This window comes from Sycon ciliatum, chromosome 1, assembly GCF_964019385.1.
Source record: "Sycon ciliatum chromosome 1, ocSycCili1.1, whole genome shotgun sequence".
NCBI lineage: Eukaryota > Metazoa > Porifera > Calcarea > Leucosolenida > Sycettidae > Sycon > Sycon ciliatum.
This window is the reverse complement of record NC_088643.1, coordinates 96,649,163-96,672,640: the sequence shown is the minus strand read 5'-3', so window position 1 is coordinate 96,672,640 and position 23,478 is coordinate 96,649,163. Positions and strand designations below refer to the sequence as shown.

At 46.0% G+C, this 23,478-nt stretch overlaps 2 protein-coding genes across 3 annotated transcripts; both read left to right on the top strand.

The window, feature by feature from the left end:
* The first annotated feature begins 2,588 nt into the window (after positions 1–2,588).
* On the top strand, positions 2,589–4,955 carry LOC135807190 (uncharacterized). The gene is made up of 2 exons (XM_065321205.1): positions 2,589–3,111; positions 4,446–4,955. The coding sequence occupies exons 1-2, from the start codon at positions 2,598–2,600 to the stop codon at positions 4,454–4,456; spliced, it is 525 nt and encodes a 174-aa protein (XP_065177277.1). The 5' UTR covers positions 2,589–2,597; the 3' UTR covers positions 4,457–4,955.
* An 11,572-nt stretch (positions 4,956–16,527) lies between these two features.
* On the top strand, positions 16,528–23,144 carry LOC135807189 (uncharacterized). Of its 2 annotated transcripts, XM_065321203.1 has the most exons (12): positions 16,528–16,884; positions 17,195–17,324; positions 17,533–17,889; positions 18,178–18,334; positions 18,629–19,002; positions 19,156–19,458; positions 19,664–19,760; positions 20,105–20,655; positions 20,894–21,118; positions 21,369–21,535; positions 21,796–22,125; positions 22,341–23,144. In XM_065321203.1, exons 1-12 carry the CDS (start codon positions 16,541–16,543, stop codon positions 22,618–22,620), a joined length of 3,315 nt encoding a protein of 1,104 aa, XP_065177275.1. In that variant the 5' UTR covers positions 16,528–16,540; the 3' UTR covers positions 22,621–23,144. The 2 variants fall into 2 exon arrangements, with proteins under 2 accessions (XP_065177275.1, XP_065177276.1); XM_065321204.1 differs by lacking the exon at positions 17,533–17,889.
* The last annotated feature ends 334 nt before the right edge of the window (positions 23,145–23,478 follow it).

Genomic DNA, 23,478 nt, shown 5'->3' with positions numbered 1-23,478 from the left:
CTCGCTCTCTCTTTTCTCACTCGTCAATAATCACCATGTAGTCGTTTCGTTCGTCTTGGTCTCTTGTCTCGTCGTCTATAATAAATGTCGTTCCCACTAACTTGTTCCCGGGTATCCCGTTGTCAGTCGTCCTGTTTCGAACTCAACAGTATATTGATGTGCTATCATTATCAAAACAGGAAAAATAAAGATATTTCTCCTACACCCTAACAAAAAGTCTGCTACAGGCCATCAGAGAGTATACAGTACTGAAAGACGGAGACAGAAAAAAGTGCCGGCACCGCATCGTCATAGCATGGCAACGACAATATATACAGCAGAATCATAATTTTCAGTTGAAAAATTAAGAGTGCTACCACAAAGAGTTTCTTCATGTTTACATGTGTATCAGGAAGTTGTCAAATACAGTACTGCAACAAGTGCAAGTATTTGACGACTCCCTGGTGTGTAATTCTGAGGACAATTTTTCTTCTTCTTTTTTCAGCTCCAGATAGCTGTATTTTTCATTGCAAAACATTCCTGAATTGTTGTGTTTGTTGTTCAAGCAAAGGTGAAGGCAGAGGACAGATGAGCCTGGTAAGAGTTTTGCGTGGCACATGAAGACCACACACAGGCAGTGACTTTGCGAGGATCTGAAAACGCACGACACTGAGTTGAATTTGTGTTATTTCAAATAATTGTTTGTGATCACAGTACCACTTCGAGCAGAACTGAATCTTATCCAAAAGCTTACCGACGGTCAGGCTGCCAACATGACTGAACAAATGATCCCTGCAAGCACCACACGGCAGACGTCCGAGGCCATGTCCATTGCCGGGATGTCCATCTCCAAAAAGAATTCCATCTTCGTCTCAATGCTACACTGCGACTCGTCGTAGAGTCGTACCTTCTACAGAGTCGTCGTAGTCACGCGAGGAAATAAAAAGCTGAGATCGCCACTTTCGACCACGCGTTCACATGTCACACTGCGCCGTACACTCACCATGCCCACCATGTTCACATCCCGTAGATTTCACGCGTACAGTCTCAGTCAGGGTTGTCACTGACGACGGGCTTTGGACGCGGGCGTTGGACTGATTTATTAGGGACCTTTCGCACCCCGCTGACGGATACGAAACGAATGCTGATTCGTCACCTGGATTCGAGGATTCGTCAGAGTCCCTGCGGAGAACTCGTTTTCACGAATGGAGGCCTCTTCATTCGTGGCACGCTCCGAATCCGTCAGGTACACATTTATTTGGATAGGTACACATGTTTTGCAAGGTACACATTTTTCCCTTGATTCCATGATCCATGCACGTGTGCGTGTAAAAACCCGTACGCCAAGCTACCGGCGCCCGCGGCCGTATTCATAGTTGCCATGCACTTTTGCATGACGACTTGCGAAACCTGAAATCTGTTTTCAACGAAACGATTACGAGCCGAATCAAACTTTCGTTTCGCATTCGTTTCGTAGCAAATGCGAAAGGTCCCTATTGCCCGCTCATACAGACCAGTGATTGGCCCCATCCAAGGAAACACTCACGTGACATGTGATAATAATCTTTATTTCGGGATTACCCAAAGGCTGACGCATATCTCCTATTTGTGTATATACAATGAACATTGGAGTTGAGAAAAGGAGAAAATGTGCAAAATGATTTCGGAAAAAGAGATGCTGATGCTGATGCTGTACGTGATGACTTGCCAGGTATTGTCCTTAGAAACTCGGCACCAATACTGGCTCCGTCGCTCAGCATGATTTTCAATACTTCGCTATGTCAGGGGTGTGTTCTTGAGACAAACCCCAGGCTAGGTTTCTGTGGCCACATTATAATCTTATCTCCATTGTTTCCTTTAAAAACGAGTTACTTTTTCCGATTGTGTTTCACTTCCGAGAATATACACGTACGCTGGCAGGCTCGTGCCAATGAAGGGGATGCCTGCTCACAGGCAAGACTAGCCTGGGAGTGAGAGTGAGAGGCTGTGGTGCGGGCCTGAGTCAGGGTATTGACATGATTTGGACGATGACCGGATGTATTTCCTGGCATCGTACCTGACTACAGACCACATAGATGTACATGTGCATACACATACCGGTAGTCATTACAGAGAACAGCATCCTGCTGTAGGCCACGTGTGTCTCCATGGCTTCCGTCCTTTGCCGGCAGACATTCACATACATCTGTGTGGCATACAAACGTGACGTAGGAACTGGTTGCAGGTTTTTGAGCTCTGGTCAAAGTCCCCCCTTGTTCTCCCCCAGCATGCCAGCCAGTCAGCCGAGCAGGCTGCCAGTAGCAGGTACAGGTGTGAAGTCGTCTTCCCTTCGCCAAACTCCTGAGAGGTTGAGCAGAAAGTCTCTCGCGGCGGATCGCTCGCCTCCTGACGGCCTGCGACAGCAAATTGACAACACCTGTTATAACGGGAGCCAGGCGGAACAGGACGACACTGCGTCAATGCGCAGCACGTTAAACGAGATATTGCGGGAGCAGAAGGATATGAGTATGAGAGTAAACAGCATCTTTCAAGAAATCTCCCTGAAGCTAGAAAGTGTAATGGCGGAAAATCGCTCTTTGAGAGAGAAGCTGACGAAGTTTGAAGTGAGAGTGGAGGAGATGAAGAGGACTTTCCGTACTCGAGATGATGACCCTGCGTACCGTACCAGGAGTGCGGTGCAAAGCAATGCACCACGTGGAAACGCGTGGCAGACAGCTGGGAGCCACAGTGCAACGCAGCTTGCCGAGGTCATAGCAGAGGAGGTAGAGAGGGGGAAGAGGTCGGAAAACCTTATACTCAGGGGCATCCCCGAAGCGGACAATGAGGACAGCGTAGCACTGTCATCCAGATGTGAGCAGCTCCTCCAGATTAGTGCTGACCAAATACTCTCTGCAGAGCGCATTGGTTCCGCCAGCAAAGCCGTACAGGACAAGGCCAGGCCAGTGAGGCTACGCATGAAAAGCCACGAGGCCAAGCTGTCAGTGTACCGTAAACGTCTGAATTTGAAACTGAATGATCAAGATGTGTACGTGAACAACGACCTGACCAAGCAACAGCAGATTGCTAGACGACAGGCCCTGCCTAGGTATAAGGAACTCCGCCAAAAGGAGATCCGTTGCTCGCTACCGTATGGTGAGATTTTGAACCCAGATGGCACCCCATACAGTGCAACTGAAATCGATGAGCTAGCAACACAATAGGTTTCATCAGGGTGTCCAAGTAGTAGTATAGTGCCGTAGGGGTTCTGATCCAAAAGTCACCTTTGACCCCTGGCTGCCTAATAAGGAAGAATAGTCCATATATGGCAGATGACCTTTGACCTTTGAGTTGACCTTTGACCTTTGAGGTACCATATAAGGCAGAATAGTCCATATATGGAAGATGTCATTTGACCTTTGACCTTTGGTGTTGACCTTTGACCTTTCCATATAAGGATGAATAGTCCATATATGGAAGATGACATTTGACCTTTGACCTTTGGTGTTGACCTTTGACCCTTCCATATAAGGATGAATAGTCCATATATGGAAGATGACATTTGACCTTTGACCTTTGCTGTGACCTTTGACCTTTCCAAATACGGATGATTGGTCCATAGAAGGAATGTGACCTTTGACCTTTGGGATTGACCTCTGTGCTTGATAGAAGTGTCCTTATAAGGGAGGTGCACGTGGTTCAGGTCATATAAGGCATCTTCCATAGTGGGGAGAAGTGTCCTTATAAGGAAGTTGTACACGGATGACGTCATATAAGGCATGTGCCATAGTGGGGTGAAGTGTCCTTATAGGGAAGGTGTACACGGATAATGTCATAGAAGGCATGTGCCATAAAGGGGTGAAGTGTCCTTATAGGGAAGGTGTACACGGATGATGTCCTATAAGGCATATTCCATAGTAGGGTGAAGTGTCCTTATAGGGAAGGTGTACATGCTGTAGTTTTTAAATAAGGCATATTCCATAGTGGGTGGAAGATGCCTTATATGGCATGCGTATCCTGGCCAGGTCATATAAGGCATGCAGTTGAAACAATCATTGAGGTCCTTTCTGTCTGAGGCTTTGAAGAAAAGAAGCATCATGTAACAAAGCTGGGTTCGTACCCGCAACCTCTCGTACGGAAGGCATGAACTGTACCAAACGACCAGGACGACTACACACAAGACCCAAGGCTCAAATCGCCTATTTATACCCGGACCGTAAAGAAGAAAAAACGCATCATGTAACAAAGCTGGATTCGTACCCGCAACCTCTCGTACTGAAAGCACCAACTGTACCAAACCACCACGGACGACTATGCATAAGAGGGAAGGCTCAAATTGACTAGTTATACTAGGACGTATACATACATGTACATCCTCAGAACACTCGTTAACTATAATGTAGGGAATAAAAGAGGCAGAATGAATTGGCTACAAAAAAAAAACATGAGACTTACACATACTTGTCTCTGTGTATCTTGTGATTTCACAGGTATGTTTTGATTACAAGAATTACACCAAGTGTTGCGATGCCGACGGTCATGATGTTCCTCGCCATACTCATCCTCCTCCTCTCGGCTTGAATCATCTTGTTTATTGTTTCGCTTAGCTCTTTCTTGACGATGCGAGCTGCTTCCCAGATGTACTCATCGTTCATGTTCTCCTCTGAATGCATTTCGTCGAAAAGGACGATGGCTAGTGCGATCATCCCTCGTATTGTGCCGATCGATGCATTTCTTTGGTGAACCCTCTCCAGCACGGTCTTTAGCTGTCTCTCTAGCGTTGAGAAGTTTCTCTCGTATCCCATCAAGTAGTGCGCTGCTTGTCTATACTCCTCTCTGTTGTCAATAGCTTCTTTTTCTGCTTCTTTCCAAATTGTCGAAAGCTGTTCATTCTTGTCGATCAATCTTTTCAGCCACCAGCATTCACAGAAATGATCCATCATGTCTGTATTCCTTGGTGGCCTGCGTTTGATCGCCCGTCTTGCTGCATAGGTGATCAGCAGGTCAAAGTCGGCGTCTTGCCCGGGGTTCATTTTTCATGAAGCAGATGATGTTCAATAGGAGACGATGATGGCTAAGTTGAGGGCTGACAAACAAGAAGGAATGTTAGCTGATGGTCTATATTCTTCTTATATCTTCTATATTTGTGTGTGTGTGTGGGTTTTTTTCTCATTCACCAATCAGCACCCTCTGGTTCCTGTATTGTTTGAATTGGCCAATCAGCAGCGAGATGACGTGTTCTCCAAGGTCGTTTTTAACTTTTTTCTTTTCTTTTCCGGACACGTTCTCACTTGTCTAGACAGGTCCCATTTCACACATGTCAGACTTGTCCTTATAAGGAAATGTTTATTTATTTATTTTTTTTTAAATTGATTAGTTCATTTAATGCTGAATTAATGTATAGTAGGATAGTCTTTATAGAAAAGGTTTGTATAAGGCACATACCATTATATGAGATAATTATCCTCATTGAAAAGTCGAAAAAATATATTGAAATGGAGCTAATAAAGGAGACACAGTGAATTGGCTATAAAATAAAATAAAATAAAATAAAGAAAGAAGAAAGAGAAGAAAAAAAAAAAGAAGAAAAAAGAGTAACATGAGACTTACAGAGACTTACAGTATATCTTGCGATTTCACACGTAGGTTTTGATTACAAGAATTACACCAAGTGTTGCGATGCCGGCTGTGATGATGTTCCTCTTCATACTCTTCCTCCTCTCAGCTTGAATCATCTTGTTTATTGTTTCGCTTAGCTCTTTCTTGACGATGCGAGCTGCTTCCCAGATGTACTCATCGTCCATGTTCTCCTCCGAATGCATTTCGTCGAAAAGGACGATGGCCAGTGCGATCATCACGAGTATTGTGCCGAACGATGCCTTTTTTTTGATGAACCCTCTCCAGCACGGTCTTTAGATGTCTCTCTAGCGTTGCGAAGTTCCTCTCGTGTCCCATCAAGTAGTCCGTTGCTTGTCTATACTCCTCTCTGTTGTCAATAGCTTGTTTTTCTGCTTCTTTCCAAATTCTCGAAAGCTGTTCGTTCTTGTCGATCGATGTTTTCAACCACCAGCATTCACACAACCAGCATTCACAGAAATACTCCAGCATTTCTGTATTCCCGCGTCTGATCGCCCGTCTTGCTGCATAGGTGATCAGCAGGTCATAGTCGGCGTCTAGCTGGAGATCCATTTTTCATGAAGCCGATGATGACGACGATGAACAGCGGATGATGATGATGGCTAAGTTGATAGCTGACAAACAACAAGAAATGATGGTTGATGGGCTATCTTCTTTTTTATATATCTTCTATGCTGTGTAATTTTTGTTTTATCATTCACCAATCAGCACCCTCTGTTTCCTTTAGTCTTAGAATCGACCAATCAGCAGCGAGATGACGTGTTCTCCAAGGTCGTCACCTTTCTTGTTTCTTTCCGGACACATTCTGACTTATCTCAGCAGGTCGTCACTTGTTAGGGACACGTTCTGGCATGTTTTGATAGATACATTCATCAATCAGCACCCTCTGTTTCCTGCAATTCTAGAATCGACCAATCAGCAGCGAGATGACGTGTTCTCCAAGGTCGTCACTTTTCTTGTTTCTTTCCTGACACGTTCTGACTTATCTGGGCAGGTCGTCACTTGTTAGGGACACGTTCTGACATGTTTTGACAGATACTGGAAGGTAAATGGCGTTACATTAAAAAAGGATAAGATGTCCTGTTTGATGATCATTTGCAACCCCTTTTCTTTTCGAGATGGCGACCTCATCCTACCTCTCCTCCTCCTCCTCCTCCTCCACTTCAACTGAGATGTTCACGAAGAAGAAGGTATCTCCTGCTCCTACAACTCTGCACAAGATGGAAATCGTCAGTGATGGTGCAGATCGAGGTATGCAAGTGAAATATGGTCGTCGTTTTCGTGAATACAACAACGTGGCGCCAGGTGTTCGTTTCTACTACACCCAAGACTCTCTACCAGCATCGCGTGTCCTGGCTACACCGGAGAAAGGACGATATGGTCATCTTATTCTAAACGTATCATGTTCAAATGAAGAGTTGATATTGAATGCTATCAAGACTTCCCCCCTGCTACGCCGGGCTATCAAGAACGACATAGTCCTAAAACTCCAAACCAACTGCTACCCAGCATCAGGAGGTGGAAGCAAGATTTATCTTCCCGACACATCGTCTGTGCCATTATCAGCGTTCGAACTGGATGTTGAAAGGAATGTCTTCATCTTCCCAAGCACATTCTCCTACAACCATGACACGAAAGTGGGCAAGATTCGACTGGCAGCTGTCCCGGAAGGATTTGTGGACAGTCGTTTGTGTGAAGATGATGATGATGAGAACGACTCTTTCCTACACATCCCTCCACGAGAGTTAGCACTTCTGAATTCCATCTTCATGAAGAAGTGGCATACCTGTTCCAAAGATGTCCACTCTGAAGACGATGATGACAGTATGTATTTCACTTGATTTTTTTTTTTTTTTTTTTTTGTTACTCTATTTCACGTCTCAAACATTGGCCATTACTTATTCAAATGTGAGGGTGATTATACAATCATATTATGATGTTCTCTGAAGTGGTCGTAAAACAGGCCCTTCTCTATGATGATAATTCTAATTGAATTTTGATATATTTCTTTTTTTTTTCCTTGCCCGTACAAGAGGCTGTTCAAATGATAAATGGTTGTCTTGTTGTGACACTTTCTGGATCTGTAGAGATGCAGCAGTAGGTTATAAAATGAAAGATAAACACTGGTTGAGTGTTCAGTTGGTAATTGAGTTCTGCGGACTATAAGGATGGAAGAAGAGTTTGAGATTATAATATTCCTACAAAGAAAAAAAGAAAAAGAAAAAAGAAATAAGAAAAAAGCTCACCAAGATTGAAACTAAGCCTAAAACTAAGCGCAAAACTAAGCCTAAAACTAAGCGCAAAACTAAGCCTAAAACTAAGCCCAAAACTAAGCCTAAAACTAAGCGCAAAAGTAAGCGCAAAACTAAGCCTAAAACTAAGCGCAAAACTAAGCGCAAAACTATCGTAATCTCTAATAAGCACGGTCCTTTATTTTATTTTATTTTTTCAATGTACCTCCACGCGCTGCCCCGTGCTATCTAATGGAGACGGTCCTTATTGGGATCTGTTCTATTATTAGTTCACACTCATTTCAGAGTTCGTGCACCGCGCGCGCGCGATCGCGCAAGTGATAGTGATAACATGTACATGCATATACCATATGCGGATATATACTACTGTACGATGTCCTTTATTGGATCCCTCCGGTTGTTTTCACAGCACTGCACAATGTGCTTATGATGGAGACTGAGAACTTTATTTATTTATTTTGAAATGCTGTCCCCAAGGTGTTCTACTAGTAGTAGTATTGGAGACGTGCTATTATTGCAGCCTGTCCTTATATTAGAGATAATACGGTAAGCACAAGACTACTATAATCAACCCATGAAATGATAGTTGTTGGAGAACGACGTCGAGATGTACAGGACGTACAATCAAGACAAAGCCGTAGTGGTGGAGCGTTTCAACCGAATGCTAAAATCACTCTTGTGGAAGCATTTCACAGCACCCTCCACTAACGCCTACATCAATGTGCTTCCTCAACTGATATCTCCCTATAACAACACCAAACATCGTGGTATCTGTATATCCCAATAAACCACATCCGTATTCGTATGTGTGTGTGTGTGTCTCTCTCTCTCTTTGTATGCCTTTGTTCTTAGGTTTTATATTACTATTCTCTTCAGCACAAACTCGAATAAAAACAACATACATAATATGTACAAACACACAAATGCACACACATGCACATACACACACACACTACTACTACTATATACAGCTACCCTATCGGATCACGCCGCTCCCAGAAGCGGGAGACAACGACAAGAAGAGAGAAATCGCACACACACACACACACACACACACACACACACACACACACACACACACACACACACAAATGTAAATTTAAAAAAGAAAAAAAAAAAAAAAGTGGACGATAGGAAACTGGTGTCCAGACTATCGAGAACAAGTGATGATGCACGTAGACGGATTCTGGAGCGTGTCGTTTAGAACGACACGATTGCTGAGTGCAAATGAGGCAGAAGAGATGCGGAATAAACAGAGGCGTGTTGGAGGTAGGGAAACGGATTGGAGAAATAATGGATGAACAAGGAAGTGATCTACTATGTGGAGAATAACAGCAAGGAAAACGACTGTACTGTCTGAGTGTAAGCAAGAAATGTAGCACGGCATACATGTTCGAGAAGATGGTACAACGGTGAGTGAAGATGATGAAGAAGAAGAAGAAAAAAACAATTTCTATCATATAGTCTTACTCTGTTTCGTATCCTTCTTCTTGTTCCATTTCTTCTTCTTCTTCGACATCATCTTCTTCCGGTTCCAGAACCGGATACCAGCGTGCAAGTGGTTCTCCTGAAGGCTCCACAAAGAAATCAACGCGAACATCTTCCGTATCCTGTGGAGCCTCCAGAAGCTCAGTGCTCTCCACCTGCACGCTGGTCATGTCGCTCACCGTTGTGCCATCTTCTCTGACTTGTATGGTTTGCACCATCAGGGTCTTCTTCACTATCAGGCACCCTGATGGTGCCATGATTGCCGTGCTACATTTCTGACTATCACTCAGACAGTACTTCGAGTTGCTCAACCTTGCTGCCATCTCCACATAGTAGATTGGGGAACATAGTGTCCCGCTTCCATCTTCATCCATTACTTCTCTAATCCGTTGCTCCAAAGAGCCATGAAGCGCATACGCCCGCCATTCCCTGGCTCCGGCAGGTTGCGATACTAAAATCATGAAGGTCCATCTCTCATCGAACTGCGCAAACCTGCCGGAACCTAGACTGACACGCGGGACGTACGCGCTCCTGTCCTCTAACTCCAATACGCCTCTGCTCAAACCGCAGAACATCTCCTCCGCCTCACTCGCACTCAGCAATTGTGCCGTTCTAATTTGCTCGGCACGCTCCAGAATCCGTCTACGAGCATCATCACTTGCCCTCGACAGTGTTGTGGCCAGTTTCCCATCGCCCACAGGCATGGTATGAACAATATAACACTGAAGCATAATGAGAAATATGGGAAAAACACTGTAACAACTCTCGTAATAACTGTAATAGAATGACTATGCTGTTCTGAAGTATTGCACTATACATAGCCCTATTTCTTCCATGCGGTGATCATTTCTTCTCCACCAATCAGCGAGAAGCAGCTACATTCTTCGTGAGTTCATCAGCCGCTGTTGAACTATTGCACTATGCACATAGTGCACTAACTCTTACCATACATTGAGTTCATCAGCCGCTGTTGAACTATTGTACCATGCACATAGTGCACTATCTCTTCCCAGAGGATCGGCGCCAGTCCCTCTCCATAAACTGACGACTTGATCTAACTCTCATGACATCAAGAGTCCATAGCCTTGATGGCATGTTGAAACGTATTGAGACAAGTTGATACACGTCTCCACCACAAGCCATACCTTTACGAGTCTACAGTTACACTACTTAATATGAACCACACGCTCGTCAGCGCTCATATGAATCATGGAGCCTGACTATGAGCCCGGGGGACCTCCAGCTAAGAGGAGACCCCCAACTTTCATTGAACTGCATCGTAGCAGCAGTATCAAGTCTTTAGTGTATAGACCTAATGATGACTGGAAAGATCTTTCCCAATTCTTCAGCCACATGGATGCGACGCTTGTCTCTCTGCTCGAGCAAGAGTTGGACACGATGCAATTCAAATTGGGTCTGACCGTACAGATTCTGTAACCGTTTGAAGGTATTCTTGGAAAAGACAATGCTTGCTCAAGGCAACACAACTGATATAGGGCACTTCGTGCCCTAAGGTGATAACGCGCGTGCTGACAGGATAGGGAAAGGTGCAAGATACAGAGCTAGAGGGCAGATAAGGTTAGCGCTAACAGGGAACTGTTACACCATCCCTCCCTCCTAAGCGAGGCACATGTGCCTCCAGGGAGTCGAGGAATATGTGGAAAGGGAATAATCAAAATGAAATCGTGTCAACCCAACAACGCTCATCTAATTGAAGCACCGTGCAAGGTAACCAAGGACAGTCAGGCGAGTGAAGATAACGGAAATGGGGAAAATCTAAAACAGGAGGGGAATGGATTGCTTAACACAACAAGGATCAAGTGGGAATTCTCAAGGTACACGTGCAATTGAATTTGAGCGAGTAACATTTCGCTGTAACCATAGTGTCACTAACATGCCCTGGACGCCCTGTAATGCCTCAGAGCAACTATCGGCCTACCGGCCTCGTCCAGCAAGTTCTCTTCTGGCTCCCAGGTCGCTTCGTCGTCTGGGTACCCTTGCCACTTGACAAGGTACTGAGTCTGATGCCTTCGCTGGCGATCGTCAAGAATCTTCTCCACCATGTATCTGGTCTGACCATGCAAGTCAGTGAACGGTGGCGGGGGTGGCTGCCGCCTGCCGGGAATAGTATTCTGCTCATACCGGCGCAGAGCAGTGACATTGAAGACAGGGTGGCACCGAATAGCGCTGGGTAGATCCAGCTGATAGGCGTTGGGTCCGATCTTCTTGATGATTGGGTAGGGCCCGAACCACTTAGGGCGTAGCTTCTGTGAAGGCTGATCCCGGGCTTCTGCGGTTGTTAGGAAATCCTTGTACACCAGCACCATGTCGCCAACCTTCAGGTTGCTGGGCACCCTTCCCCTGTCTGCATACTGAGCTTGTCTAGCCTGAGCGGCAATCATGGCGTCCTTTGCCAACTTGACGGCATCCGCCCGATCCTGGAGCCAGTCTGGGGCACTCCCTCCTCCCCTCCGTGCCAGGAAATCTGGCGGGGACTTGGGATTAAGTCCATAATTTAGATAAAACGGCGTGCTAGAAGTGGAAGACTGATATGAACTATTAATTGCAAATTCGCAAAGAGGCAGAAGCTTGTCCCAATTATCTTGTTTGTGGTTAACAAACGCTCTAAGCACATCCTCAATTACTCTATTCATTCTCTCAGTCTGCCCATCGGTCTGTGGGTGATTGGCAGTACTAAACGACAAGGTGGTACCCAATTGATGAAACAATTCCCGGAAAAATTCAGAAGTAAATCTTGGGTCCCGATCACAAACAATAGTGGAACTCAAACCGTGTAATCTAAACACATTCTGGAGATACAAATCAGCAGAACCCTTAGCGTCAATTTTGGAAGTCGTGGGGACTAAATGGACACATTTTGTAAGCCGGTCAACAAATGTATAAATTGCATCAAAGCCCTGAGGGGTCTGGGGTAAGCCAACGATAAAGTCCATGGAAATATCTTTCCAGGGGGTGTCTGGTACTGGGAGCGATTGCAGCAAACCGGATCTAGGCAACCCACCCTTAGTGCGCTGACATATGCCGCAAGACTTAACAAATTTCTTCACGTCAAGGCCCATCTTGGGCCAGTAGAAGAATTGACGAAGCCGGAAATATGTACGATCCCGTCCCTGATGGCCTGCCGTAACACAGTCGTGGTACTCCTGCAGGAGCTGAAGCCTTACTGCACACTTGGGTACACACAAGCGATTGTTTGGTGCTGCACGGAGGTATAGGTACCTGGACTCTTCATCCCAATAGTACCGCTCGTGTAGATTATCAGAGGAATCGCCGCGCAGCCGCTGAATTATTGGGGAAAGCTGCTCGTCATTCTGATATGCTTCCGAAATCATCTCAGCAACCCTATCACTCAGTTCCAAAGCAAACTCAATCGTATTCAGATGGGGTGCTGGTAGGATGGGTGGGCAATCCTTTTCCTCAACTACATTGCCAATTGCTGACCCGCGCAGATCAGGGCGGCGGGATAACGCATCAGCCATATTTTCCTTGCCGGGTTTGTGATTAACTGTGAAGTCATAGTCTGCAAGAAATTCAACCCATCTAGCTTCGCGCTTAGTGAGATTGGCTTTTGTGCTCAAGTAGACTACGGCCATGCTGTCACTGAACACTTCAAAATGCTGGAATAGATAAATTCTCCAGGATCGCAGTGCAAACACCACCGCCAGGGTTTCGCGTTCTGCAGCAGTGTAATTTCGCTCCGCTTGTGACAGCTTACGACTGGCATATGCCACAGGATGCCAAGCACTATCGCTTTCCCCCTGTTGGAGAAGGACGCCTGCTATTGCAAAATCACTTGCGTCTGTTGCAACTCTGAAAGGCTTCTGCACGTTTGCTAGTTTCAACAGCGGTGCACTCAACAAGGCCTGTCTCAGGGATTCGAATGCATGCTGACGGGGGCCACTCCATTCGAACCTGGCATGTTTGCCAGTGATCTCCTCTAATGGCCGCGATATAGTAGAGTAGTGCTCAATAAATCTTCTAAAGTAGTTCGCAAAACCAAGGAACTGTCTCACCTCCGTAACTGTCGTCGGTGGCTGCCATTCCCTCACTGCTTTAAGCTTCTTTGGATCTGGAGCGATACATTCACCGTCGATGCGATGCCCTAGAAACAGAACATCCTTGACACCAAACTCACATTTCGACTGCTTACAGAATAGCCTATTTTTCCGGAGCGTCTCAAGAACTGTCTGGATATGTTCAAGATGATCCTGCCAGGATTTGCTGAAGATAAGAATATCATCCAGAAACACTACCACAAACCGCCGTAAGTACGGTTGGAGAATACTGTTCATCAATGACTGAAACGTGGCAGGGGCGTTAGTTAATCCAAAGCCCATAACCCGGAACTGGAAATGACCGAAGGGAGTATTGATAGCCGTCTTAGGTACATCTTCCTGACGGATCCTAAGCTGATTATATCCCGAGCGTAAATCCAGCTTACTGAAGTATGAGCTACCTTGAATGGTATCAAACAGGTCATCAATGTTTGGGAGGCAAGCTTTGTTTTTGATGGTGATCCTGTTCAAATTCCGCCAATCACAAACCATGCGCAATGAGCCATCAGACTTTTTAACGAAAAAGACTGGGGCACCGTATGGTGACTTGCTGGGTTCGATGAAGCCCTTGCGGAGGAGTTCCGTGAGCTGGGCTTGCAATTCGTCCATCTCGGGTTTGGGGAGACGGTAGGCAGCCCGTGATGGAGGAACGGCACCCTCCTCAGTCACAATCTCATGGTCGACATCCCTCTCTGGCGGAAGCTCGGTCGGCAGGTCGTCTGGAAAGATGTCCGAGTACCGCCGCAGAAGGTTAGCCAGCTGCTCTTGATGATCTGGGTGTTGTCTGGCGGCTGATGGCTTGCTGTCCTCCTCCTCGTCGTCAGTAGCGTTGACCCACGCCAGGATTCCCTGCGCGCCTTTCCTCAACTCGCGGCGAGCCTGAGAACCAGATATGAGCATGCTCTCAATTGGCGGCGACTCCTGACGCTCCGTATCACTATTTTGGCTGGAAGGGGGTTTAGCAATGAGCGGCTCTCCGTTCAGTTTGACTTCGTTGGTCTGAAAGTTGATATCCGGGTTGTGTCTGGTCAGCCATGGCTTGCCCAGGATAGCATCATAGCGGCTCAACGGAAAAACTGTGAAAGATTGGGTGTCGCTGAAGTCTTTCACGATAACCTTTACCGGACCGGTCCTCTGCAGTTCCGATGATGTCGATGAGCCATCAGCCAGGGTTACCTTCAGTGTTTCGTCCTTGCTCTCCGTAACAAGGCCGTTTCTTTGCACGAAAGCTTCCGATATGAAGTCGTGCGTCGATCCCGAGTCAATAAGCATAATTGCCCGGCGGCCGTTGATCCTGCCCTCAACACGGAGAAGGTCATGCTCCAAAGGAAGCTCCGTGTCCTGTACTGCGATATCAACGTTGCTGACATGGGATTCCTGTTCGGCAACATCTTCCGAATCAGCTTGCAGCGTCGGTTCTTCCAGCTCTAGTACGCTGTAACGGTTGCGTATGTCAACCGGGTAACCGTTGGGTGCTTTCCGCTTGGTCGCCAGCGAGCGCACGCCATTTTTCACTGGCGACCAGCGTTTGGGTGTTGATTGCTGGGACAATCCCGAGCTAGGTGACCTGGCTTCCGACAAGCGAAGCATCCACCCTGCCGACTCAGGTGACGCCTCTCCTCCGGTGTTAGCCTTTGGGGTCGTACGGGCTGACTTCGGTGCTGAATCAGGTTCGGCTGTTGGTCCGCCGTTTGCGCTGACCTGATCGCTTGGCTCAGATCAGTGGGGTGCTCTCGCAGCACCCGGGTCTTGACAGATGGGTGCAGTCCATTTACGAACAGCAGTCCTCGGGTCAGCTCGTCGATCTCAGGCACTTGTAGGCTTAGGCGCGAGAACTCGGTGACATAGCTCTCCAAGCTTGAGTGCTGCCTGACAGCGAAGAGATCCAGTCGCACCCGCTCTTGATGATGCAACGGACCGTACACCTTGGCGAGGGCTTCACGCAGCGCTGGCCACGTCGAGAACTCCACACCCGTATCCAACGATGCGATGAGCCATAGCTTGGCGTTGCCGCTCAGGAAGCCCGCTGCGTAATCCACCATCACCGATGAGTCGGTGATTCCCAGTGACCGAATCGCCAGCTCAATGGAGAAAGCCCACTCCTTGAACTGCGAGGGCTTGCCATCGAAGATCGGCGGCTCCTTAGCGTGCCGAGGCTTCCCGGACGAATGAGCGGGCGGCACAGGGAGCGGTTGTTGTCGGTTGCTCAGACGGGCGCTGACTTGGCGACTGGCTTCACGGACCTCGCTGGCCAACCTGAATAGCAACACAGAAAAAACAAGGATCGCCACGACAATGGCGAGCTCCAAGAACACCATGTTAACCATCCTCCGCTACCAGTGTAACCGTTTGAAGGTATTCTTGGAAAAGACAATGCTTGCTCAAGGCAACACAACTGATATAGGGCACTTCGTGCCCTAAGGTGATAACGCGCGTGCTGACAGGATAGGGAAAGGTGCAAGATACAGAGCTAGAGGGCAGATAAGGTTAGCGCTAACAGGGAACTGTTACAGATTCTGCTGAAACTAGACAAGGGCGAAGAAGGTGTTAAACATGCACAGCCGTATCTCAGAAACACGACGATAACCGTGCTGAACACTCACGAGATTCGTGATGCGCTAGACTCGTCCTATGCCGACATCGAAAGACGAGTGAGTACGGTACCGTCTATACCGGAGATACCGGATTGTCATATATGCATAATCTATGATGAAGAAGAAAGGATCACCCACACACACACACACAGACCGTATCCGTTCTAGTTGTAGTTGTTTGTACAACCGGCTGGCTTGTATGTCGTACGCAGAGCCAAAATGGGCATTCGTTCTGGAGCTGTTGTTTTTCTTTCACCGTTGTTTTTGGTTTCGATATGTTTGCGCATGGGAGATCGCGACGTCACCGTCACGCCGACGGGCGACACGTAATTACGTAATGTTACTCATCGAACGATCCGCAAAAAGAAAGAAAGAGAGAAATAAAATTCAAAAGAAATTCAAAAATTACTTCTAGTTCTGTATGCGTGTGCATGGTATCTTGCATGCTGTTGATAGTTTGCAGTGAACAAAAACATTATGGGTTGTTTGTTTCCAGCTGTTTCTCGACTTGAGCTGAGTGTGAATAATAACAGTGTGCATGCTTGTGCTCTCCACTCTATGGATGCTGATGTACTATGCGAGAGAGAGAGACGGAGAGAGAGAGAGCGATTGTTCGGAATCAGTTCTCGCAGTGTGCTCGACATATTTTCTGGTGGATCGTTGTTCGTATGTCTTTTTCTTTTTTCTTATCCTGTTATTCTTACAGCTCGATACGTGGGTGAATGAGGGATCTGGGTGGGTGATAGATGGAGTTATCAGGATGTTTGTCGACTTGGCTAAATACAGCCCACTTCGAGGTAGTTCCTACTTCCCTCTACCACGCTATCTCCAGTTGAAGAAGGCCATTGTAAACGTGAGAAATGATGATGAGCAGTGTCTAAAGTGAGTACGAGTAGGAATATGTAAACACGTGATCACTACCTGGTGTACATGATAAATCCGAGTACGAGCTGTTCTTCCCAATGCAATTGTGACCAGAAGAGTTTCTTCGTAATGTATGTGGTTGTGATGATGGTCAAGTCCAAGTACTACATCAGATTTACTGTAACTACTCATGCTTGTACACCTACGTGTGTGTGTGTGTGTGTGTGTGTGTGTGTGTGTGTGTGTATGTGTATATGTGTGTGCATGCGCACGTGTATGCATGTGTGCGTGTGTGTGTGTGTGTGTGTGCGTGCATTGCTATTTGAAGGTGGGCCCTACTTTCAGCGCTGCATCCAGTAGAGCTACATACTGAGCGTGTCAGCCAGTATGCTCCCTATGCGCAAGATCTCGACTTTACAGGTGTGGATTTCCCTGCAAAATTGTCAGATATCAAGAAGGTGAGTTAATATCAAACTTAGCTGAGGTGTTTTTTTTTTATAGTTCATGAGGAGTGTAAGAGTACTATTCATTGATATGCATGTGTGTGTGCGTGTGTTTGTGTGTGCGTGCGTGTGTGTGTGTGTGTGCGCGAGCGCGCGTGCGGTGCGTGTGTGTGTGTGTGTGTTTGTTTGGTGCATGAACATACTTCTATTTTCATGCATGCAGGTAGAGAAGATGAATGGGCTGCTCATCAATGTGTTCGGGGTGGACGATGATGAAAAGGTGTATCCTCTGCAACTAAGCAAAAGCCCGGAACTAGCTGTGAACCTGATGTTGATAAGTAGTGGCACGAAAAGACATTGGGTATGGATCAAGAACTTCAACAGCCTGTGTTCTGATCGCACCAAGTATAACAGTCAAACACACTACTGTATGCGCTGCCTATCGGGCCATGGTTCTGAGGAAATGCTGGCCAAGCATCTCAATTATTGCTCGAATCATCACATTGCAAGGACGATATTGCCAGAGAAAGGCGAACACGTTTGCTTCAAGAATTATCACAAGCAACTGAAATGCCCCTATGTAAGTTATTCTTTAAAGCCTTGCATGTGCTATTGTTTAGTATCATCTAGTTCCTTGAGTCAACATGCACATAGTATAGACATGCAAGTACATTATAATCCCTAGATATGTTCTTGATATAGATGGACACTTTCCAGTGCAATTGATGTGGTTACAAACACAGATTCTTGTGTGTGTGTGTGCGTGTGTGTGTGTGTGTTTGTGTGTGTGCGCGCGTGTGTGTGCGTGTGCGTGTGTGTGTGTGGGTGTATGATGCGATGTGATGTGATGTGAACACTACTATCCTAGGTCATCTATGCAGATTGTGAGTCGTTGATTACTCCGATCATACCTCACACCCAGCATGGTGCAAAGACGGTGCGTGAAAGCGAACATCATCCGTGTTCAATCAGTTATGTCATTGTCAGATCTGATGGACTTCAAACGAAACGCTTCTTCTACAGAGGTAACATTATTTCTTTATGTTCTTTTGCCTCTCTCTCTCTCTCTTTCTCTCTCTCTCTCTCTCTCTCTCTCTCTCTCTCTCTCTCTCTCTCTCTCTCTCTCTCTCTCTCTGCTGTAGCATCGCTATCATCACCTCCGACGATGGGTGTTAAATGGTTAATGATCAAATGATCTGTGTGTGTGTGTGTGTGTGTGTATGCATTCGTGTGTTCGTGCGGTCGTGTGTGTTCGTGCGTGTGCGTGCGCGCGTGTGTGTGTGTGTATTTGTTCGTGCATGTGCTTTTGTGCATCTCAGGCGTTGATGCAATTGAACGATTTCTCCTCGAGCTAGAAAGTGATGAGGAAACTATCAGAGATGACTTATCCACTCCTCTACCTATGACTATGACTGAAGCGCAGAGACAACAGTTCCAAGAAGCTGCTAATTGCTGGATTTGCGATGAGCCTCTCCTGGCCGATCGTGTGGCCGATCATGATCATATCACGGGTGAATTTCGTGGAGCTGCTCATAATAGATGCAACTTGAGACTTAGAATTTGCCCTCAAACGATTAGAATCCCAGTCATCTTTCACAACCTCAAGGGTTATGATGCTCACCACATCATATCAACTCTCGGAAAGACTACGACGGACATTGTAACGTATCCGGACAGTAAAGGACGCATTCGTGTAAGTTGATTGAATACCTTTGTGCTGGAAAAAAATTCCTTATTCTCATGGTTGTTGCTCTTGATGACATTCATCAAAAACCTTTCTCTCAACCTCATGCTTGTCCTTCTTCTCGTGTTGTTTTTTCTTTCTTTCTTGTTTTTTGAAAATTAGACGAGACACCTCGGCAAGATTGATGTAATTCCATCCAACACGGAGAAGTATATTGCATTTACGTGGCGTCAGTTCACATTCCTTGATAGTCTAGCATTTCTGAATGCATCATTGGACAAACTCGTACAGTCCACTCCGACGGATGCATTTCATCATACAGAGGCCTACTTTACTCAAGCTGAGCAGCGCGCCCTGGTGATGAGAAAAGGAGTGTACCCATATGAACATGTCACATCATTCGACACTTTCGAAGAGCTATCCTTACCACCGAAAGAAGCATTTCACTCGACTCTTTCTGGAAAGGTAAAGATTATTAAGTTTTCATATGAACTAAGATACTTGTTTTTTCCTGCTTTTTCTCTGCTCTCTTGTTTGGTGGTCGTTCTTTGTTCCTATCCATGGACTGGTCTTTGAATATTGATATGGCTCTGTGTATGCGCACATCTGTGTTTGCGTGCGTGCGTGCGTGTGTCTGTATATGTGTATGTGCGTATGTGTATAAATCCAGGGAGTCAGCGATGATGAGTATGCACATGCCAGGAGTGTGTGGGATGTTTTCAACTGCAACAACTTTGGAGATTATCATGATCTGTACTTGACAACAGGTGAGAGTACAATAGCGATTACAATACCGATTATTTTGAAAAAAAAAAAAATTGTTTGTTGTCATAGTCTACTTCTCCACTTACCCAGTATCTGCTCCAGAGGTGGGTGAGCCGGGTAATTGACTCGGCTGGGTGGTGATTGGACCGGGTTGAAAATATAGTACAGAGTCACCTGTGATCCAGTTGATACTTTACAGGTTTGATATAGACCCTGATTCCAGGACTCTTGGAAAATAGGTCGCCCATGGCTTGTTTAAGACATGGAGACTAAAAAAGATGATCTGCTTCTGTGTATGTATGTGTGTGCGTGTGTGTGTGTGTGTGTGTGTGTGTTTATGTTTCAGATGTACTTCTGCTCTGCGATGTTTTCGAACATTTCAGGGATATGGCTCTTGAGACATACGGGTTGGACCCCGTACATTATTTCACGCTCCCTGGGTTTGCATGGGATGCCTTGCTGAAGACAACAAAAACGTCGTTGGAGCTACTAACAGACGTGGATATGCATAACTTTGTCGAAAGTGGAATGCGAGGAGGAATCAGCATGGTCAGTCACCGTCATGTCAGGGCGAACAACCCTGAAGTGAAAGAATACGATGATTCGAAACCAACGACATACATCCAGTATTTAGATGCTAATAATCTCTATGGCTGGGCCATGTCCCAGCACTTGCCCGTGTCCGACTTCCAGTGGGAAGAGCCCACAGAGGAACTCCTGGACACTATCCTGAAGTCACCGATAGATTCACCTCGCGGCTACTTCCTGCAAGTTGATCTAGTCGTGCCAGAGGAGGTTCATGACTATCTGAACGATTATCCACCAGCACCAGAGCGAATGATTGTGACGGAAGACATGATGTCGCCATATCAGCGGACATTGATTGAGAAGTTGAAGGTAAAATAGTTGTGTGTGCGTGTGTGTGTGTGTGTGTGTGTGTGTGTGTGTGTGTGTGTGTGTGTGTGTGTGTGTGTGTGCGTGTGCTACTGTATCGATACTATATAGCTTTCATGACTGAGGTTGTTTGTACGTCTGTTGCCTGGATATGATACAGGATATATGATGTATGCGCGTGAGTTCATGTGCTGATGGGTCTTTTCTTTTTCTTTTCTTTATCTCATGTGATGCCGTATAGGTGACGGGGTTGAACGTGCCAAAGCTCGTACCAAACTTATGCAACAAAGCCAGCTATGTACTACATTATAGAAACCTCCAGCTGTATATCGAGCTTGGTCTGAAGGTGACTAGTGTGAGTCAAGTGCTATCGTTCCAACAAGAGCCTTGGATGGAGCCTTACATCCGCAAGAATACGGAGCTTAGAAAACAGGCGTCAAGTGATTTCGAGAAAGACTTGTATAAGGTGGGTGCTCTCTGCATGTCTTTCTGTCTCTGTCTCTCTCTCTCTTTCTCTCTCTCTCTCTCTCTCTCTCTCTCTCTCTCTCTCTCTCTCTCTCTCTCTCTCTCTCTCTCTCTCTCTCTCTCTCGCTAACTCTCTCTCGCTCTCTCTCTCTCTCTCTCTCTCTATCTCGCTCTCTCTCTCTTTGATGCTGCTTTTCTAAAATAGTTTTGTTCTCCGTGTGTGTGTGTGTGTGTGTGTGTGTCAACTGCAGTTGCTAAATAATGCAGTATTCGGGAAGACTATGGAGAACGTTAGGAAACGTGTCAATTTGAATCTGATGAGAGCCGAAGACGAGAAACACCGGCTCTTGAAAGCTGTCGCTAAGCCTAGTTTCGACCGTGTCGTTATCTACGACAATGATCTTCTGGGGGTGTGTAGGTGAGGATTTCTGATGCATCTGAAAGAAAAAACTAGATCTTTATTGAATATTTATAATGCTTACACCAACTTGTAGTTCCTTCTTTCTTTTTCATATTTTTCATCTTTAAGAATACTATTCAAGCAGGTGTTCACCTATGTGCGTATATGTGTGTGTGTGTGTGTGTGTGTGTGTGTGTGTGTGTGTGTGTGTGTGTGTGTGTGTGTGTGTGTGTATGTGTTTGTGTTTGTTTCTTCTTTCTTTTCATATCGCTCTTCAGCCACCGAGTGAGCGTCCGGTTGGATAAGCCGGTTTACGTTGGCATGAGTGTTCTAGACCTATCTAAGTGTCTCATGTTTTCATTCTACTACCATGTACTGAAGAAGAGGTATGGTGAGGATATTCGTCTGCTCTACACTGATACTGATAGTGTGATCATTGAGATTCAGACCCAGAGCATGCAGGACGATATGATGACAGACCTACATCACTACGACACCTCGAACTTCAAGGCTGATCACCCACTCCACACAGAAAAAAATAAGAAAGTGCTGGGAAAATTCAAGGATGAGATGGGCGGGAAACTTCTCACGGAATTTGTCGGATTGCGGTGAGTTAAAGTCTCTTTCACTCTGTCTCTCTCTCTCTCTCTCTCTCTCTCTCTCTCTCTCTCTCTCTCTCTCTCTCTCTCTCTCTCTGTCGTGCACGATGTATTTCGGTATAAGAATGCCTTTTTTTTTCTTTTTTGGGGGGTTTGAAAGATTTTCTATTAAATGCTATTTTTCTTTCTTCTCTTCTTTTTTTTTTTTTTTTTTTTTTCGGCAGTTCGAAAATGTATGCCTACGACGGCGAAGAAAGCGGCAAACGTGCAAAAGGAGTGAAGACGAATGTGTTGCGAGATACGGTGACGATTGAAGACTACAGAAGGTGCCTGACGGAGGGGGCATCGATATCAAGAGCAATGCCAAGTCTTCGAAGTGACCATCACCACATTTATGGTCAGACTATGAAGAAAACGGCACTGTCTCCTTTTGATTCTAAAAGGTACATTGCTGATGATGGGATCACAACTTTAGCCTACGGCCATCGGCTAATCCCTAAGTGACTTGGTAAATTCAGTTGCTTGAGAGTGCGCGCACGCGCGCGTGTGTATGTGTGTGTGTGTGTGTGTGTGTGTGTGTGTCTCATTTATTTAATAGGTGATGTATGGGATATTCAGTTGCTTGAGAGTGCGCGCACGCGCGTGTGTGTATGTGTGTGTGTGTGTGTGTGTGTGTGTGTGTGTGTGTGTGTCTCATTTATTTAATAGGTGATGTATGGGATATTCAGTTGCTTGAGAGTGCGCGCACGCGCGCGTGTGTATGTGTGTGTGTGTGTGTGTGTGTGTATGTGTATGTGTGTGTGTGTATGTGTATGTGTGTCTGCCTCATTTATTTGATAGATGATATATGGTATATTCAGTTGCTTCAGAGTGCGCGCATGCGCGCGTGTGTATGTGTGGGTTACTTTTTTTTGTAGCCAATTCATTCTGCCTCTTTTATTCCCTACATTATAGTTAACGAGTGTTCTGAGGATGTACATGTATGTATACGTCCTAGTATAACTAGTCAATTTGAGCCTTCCCTCTTATGCATAGTCGTCCGTGGTGGTTTGGTACAGTTGGTGCTTTCAGTACGAGAGGTTGCGGGTACGAATCCAGCTTTGTTACATGATGCGTTTTTTCTTCTTTACGGTCCGGGTATAAATAGGCGATTTGAGCCTTGGGTCTTGTGTGTAGTCGTCCTGGTCGTTTGGTACAGTTCATGCCTTCCGTACGAGAGGTTGCGGGTACGAACCCAGCTTTGTTACATGATGCTTCTTTTCTTCAAAGCCTCAGACAGAAAGGACCTCAATGATTGTTTCAACTGCATGCCTTATATGACCTGGCCAGGATACGCATGCCATATAAGGCATCTTCCACCCA

Coding starts and splice junctions, on each gene's coding strand:
- LOC135807190 (XM_065321205.1), top strand. CDS start 2,598: ATGAAGAGGACTTTCCGTACTCGAGATGATGACCCTGCGTACCGTACC.
- LOC135807189 (XM_065321203.1), top strand. CDS start 16,541: ATGCTTGTGCTCTCCACTCTATGGATGCTGATGTACTATGCGAGAGAG. Junction 17,890..18,177: donor AGCAACTGAAATGCCCCTAT/GTAAGTTATTCT, acceptor CTACTATCCTAG/GTCATCTATGCAGATTGTGA. Junction 18,335..18,628: donor GAAACGCTTCTTCTACAGAG/GTAACATTATTT, acceptor TGTGCATCTCAG/GCGTTGATGCAATTGAACGA.